The sequence below is a fragment of the Lipotes vexillifer genome, unplaced genomic scaffold (genome assembly GCF_000442215.2).
Source record: "Lipotes vexillifer unplaced genomic scaffold, Lipotes_vexillifer_v1.1 scaffold1158, whole genome shotgun sequence".
In the NCBI taxonomy this organism is placed as follows: Eukaryota; Metazoa; Chordata; class Mammalia; order Artiodactyla; family Lipotidae; genus Lipotes; species Lipotes vexillifer.
In genome coordinates, this window is record NW_006793745.1 from 710,952 (window position 1) to 713,901 (window position 2,950).

The following is a 2,950-nucleotide window of genomic DNA, read 5'->3' on the forward strand; positions in this document are numbered from 1 at the left end:
TTCCTGCTTCAGCAAGTTCTCAAAATTATTTTATCCATCTGGGATGGGCCCCAAATCCCCTAAAACGAGGCTCACAATCACATTCCCCTTCAATTAATATGCCCTCTGTCCTCTCATGGAAGAAAGGGATTTTACTTTCCATCTTCTGCATCTCAAGCTCTGCCTATCCAAGCCCTCAATCTCTGACCTGGTCCCCAAAAATGAAATGTTCCTTCCACCGCTCCAAGTCTGCACCCTGCACCCACTCCTTCCCTTTCTGTCTTTAACAAAACAAAGATCTCTTCTCCAGTTGAAGGCAGAGGGGGCACACCTTCAGCTCCATTACTTAAGCAGCCCCTCACCCCTCAATCTGCATTATTTTTCTTAACTCCCAGTCACCTAGTTTAACAATTCTATGAAACTGCAAGCAAAGAGGGTCACTGACTCCCAATAGCAAATACCAGTTGACCAACCTCTCTTTTTCTAAGCCTGTCCTTTCTGTTTCTGGGGGCACCTCCTGGCCCTCCGCTCTTCAACAGGAGTTCAAGGCTGTGGTTAGATCCTAGAGTCTTTCTTCCCTGCAGCCTAAGTAATCTCCTTCACTCTCCCCTGTAGGAATGACACCAGGAAACCATCTTAAACCTTACTTTCCTCCCAAACTCCATCTATACATCTTCAGCCACCAGTAGACATTATGCCCTTGGCTACCATCATTGGCCTTTCAAGGCCAACTTTGTCCAAAACCAAGTTCACCAGAGCCTTGCCAGGAATCCCACCCCACTCCACCTCTCCTTCCCCATCACGGTCAGCCGTCTAGGTCTGCTCATTTTTCCATATTCATATTCCAAGTCCTACCCCCACTATGGTCTCTGGTTTGCTTCTGCCCCGGAGTTCAAACGTGACTGCCGGTGTCCACGATAAGATGTTGCTGTTAAGACTCCCTCATCATGGATGAGCACTAACTCTCAACTGAAAGCAGTCTGGAAAAGGAAGGTGTACAAGAAGGAAGGAGAGGTGGAGAGAAGCTCGGCTATTGCCACTGTCCTCAATCGCACCTACCACAGTATCGACATCACCCCAGCCACCAAACCTCCCTTGTCAGAAACTTCTGTTCAGCCTCTGAGTTGAGAAGACCTCCCAACCTCTTCAATAAATCCATTAAATAAAGTCCTTTACTTCTTGCTCCGAAGGAATCAACACCATGGATATTTTAATCTAAGGATACCAGACCTTTAACAAAACCCAAACCCAAAACCCTTCCCAACCAGCTTCCACAAGTTAACTCTGGCAACGTATCTGCCCCCAGGGCCCAGGGCAATAATAATATAGGGAAAACACCTTCTAGAGAAAATCTGTTTTCTGAAAGGAAATCAAGTAAAAACTTGACCAGGTAACGCAACTAACTAACAACTTATGTTACAATGTGTTTCCGGAGAGTTGCCTCTGCCTCTTTGCAGGCTACGTTAGGAGAGCTGAACAGTTTGATTTAGCCAGTTTCCTAGGAATCGTGTCGGTGCCACTGCGGAGTTGACTCTACACAGAGTCAAATTATGGACTTGCAGGAGCGGCTGTTCCGTTAATCCACAGCTAAGAATAACACTCGAGTTTCTAATTTAAGAAAAAGAAGAAAAAAAAAGGAGAAGGAAGGCGAGGAAAGTCCCCGGGCTAAGTGATCGGAGCAGGGGAGGAGGGGGCTCGCTGCACTGACCCTCTCATGGCCCAGATCCTTGGGCCCAAGGCAATTGACGAGGAGCGCCCACCCCGGGAGTGTAGCAGCTTGCAGATGCGAAGGACCGGCCCCCATCCCCGTTTAACCCGGGCTGGAGCCCGTGGCTCCGGAATGGGTTTCCGGGTGGGTTTGCTCTGACTCGTAATTAACAACGAGGACTGGGCAGGTTAGAGACAAATCGGGCGAGAGAAGGAGAAAAAGTCACAGGGGCCTGGTGGGTCTCCGCGCCCCGGGGAAGGCGGGACCGGGCACCCTCCTAGCCCGCCGGGGCCTGAGGGACGCGGGCGGGTGGGCCCGGCCCCGCGCGCCCACCCGGGCCGCCCTACCGTGGCTCTGCAGGATCTCGTGCTTGAGGCCGCCCGTGTAGTCGATGAGCTCCTCCAGGCCGCGCTCGCACAGCTGCCCGTAGCCTGAGAACTTGTGCAGCACCTTCTCCAGCTCGCGCTCCACCGTCACGCACTGATCCATCCCGGAGGCGGCGGCGGCGGCGTTCGGCTCCCCGGCGCCCGGGTGTCCGCAGCCGTTCGGCCCGGGCCCGGCCGAGGCTGCGTCCTGCTCCTCGTCCCCTAGGCGGGCGGCGCGGGCGGCCGAGGCGGCGGACGCGCTAGCCCCGGCGCCTGGGGACCCCGGCGAAGCCCGTGCCCGCCTGCCCCATGGCGCCCCGACCCCGGCGCGTCGCCGCTGCTCCCGCTCGCTGGTCCCACCCGGCCCCGCGCCCCCGATCCCCGCGTTCGGCTGCCAGCCTAGGCGCCGCCGATTGTTTTTGTTTTCACGGGAACCGACCGATGACCTGGTTCTCCCGGGCGGCACCAAGCGCCGCCGACCCAAGGGGGAGGCAACCACCCAAGCTAGAGAAGGAGGAGGCGCGGGCCGTACCAAGAGCACCCTCGAGGGGGGAGGCAACCCGACGAGCGCGGGCAGAGGAACGCGACGAGCGTCCGCTTGCGCCGCCGCTCTAAAGCTGTGGGCCGTACCACGCGGGAGGCGTGCAAGGGAGCGGGAGAGGGTGGAGCAAGGACCCAATTGGTCCGAAGAGCTAAATAGGGAACTTTGGAGACAGCCCCAGAGATTCGAGAGCGCTACAACTACGCGCTCCGTAAACAAGAGGGTGGAAACCGTCCCGAACCACTCCGCCCAGAAACGGGGAAACGAACCAATGGGCGCCGGGAATACGTAAGGAACAAACGTCCTCCAATCCCTGGCCGAGGTGTAACCCTTCAGCCAATCCGAGACTAGGGGCCA

At 56.3% G+C, this 2,950-nt stretch overlaps 1 protein-coding gene across 1 annotated transcript in view; it reads right to left on the reverse strand.

Annotated features, from left to right (window-relative positions):
• The window catches only part of RMND5A (required for meiotic nuclear division 5 homolog A), a 57,488-nt gene extending 55,023 nt beyond the window's left edge, over positions 1–2,465 (reverse strand). Inside the window, exon 1 of the mRNA XM_007466731.1 lies at positions 2,035–2,465. Coding sequence (XP_007466793.1) covers positions 2,035–2,176 — 142 coding nt within the window. The 5' untranslated portion in view covers positions 2,177–2,465. The remainder of the gene's footprint in view (positions 1–2,034) is intronic.
• Positions 2,466–2,950: the final 485 nt, after the last annotated feature.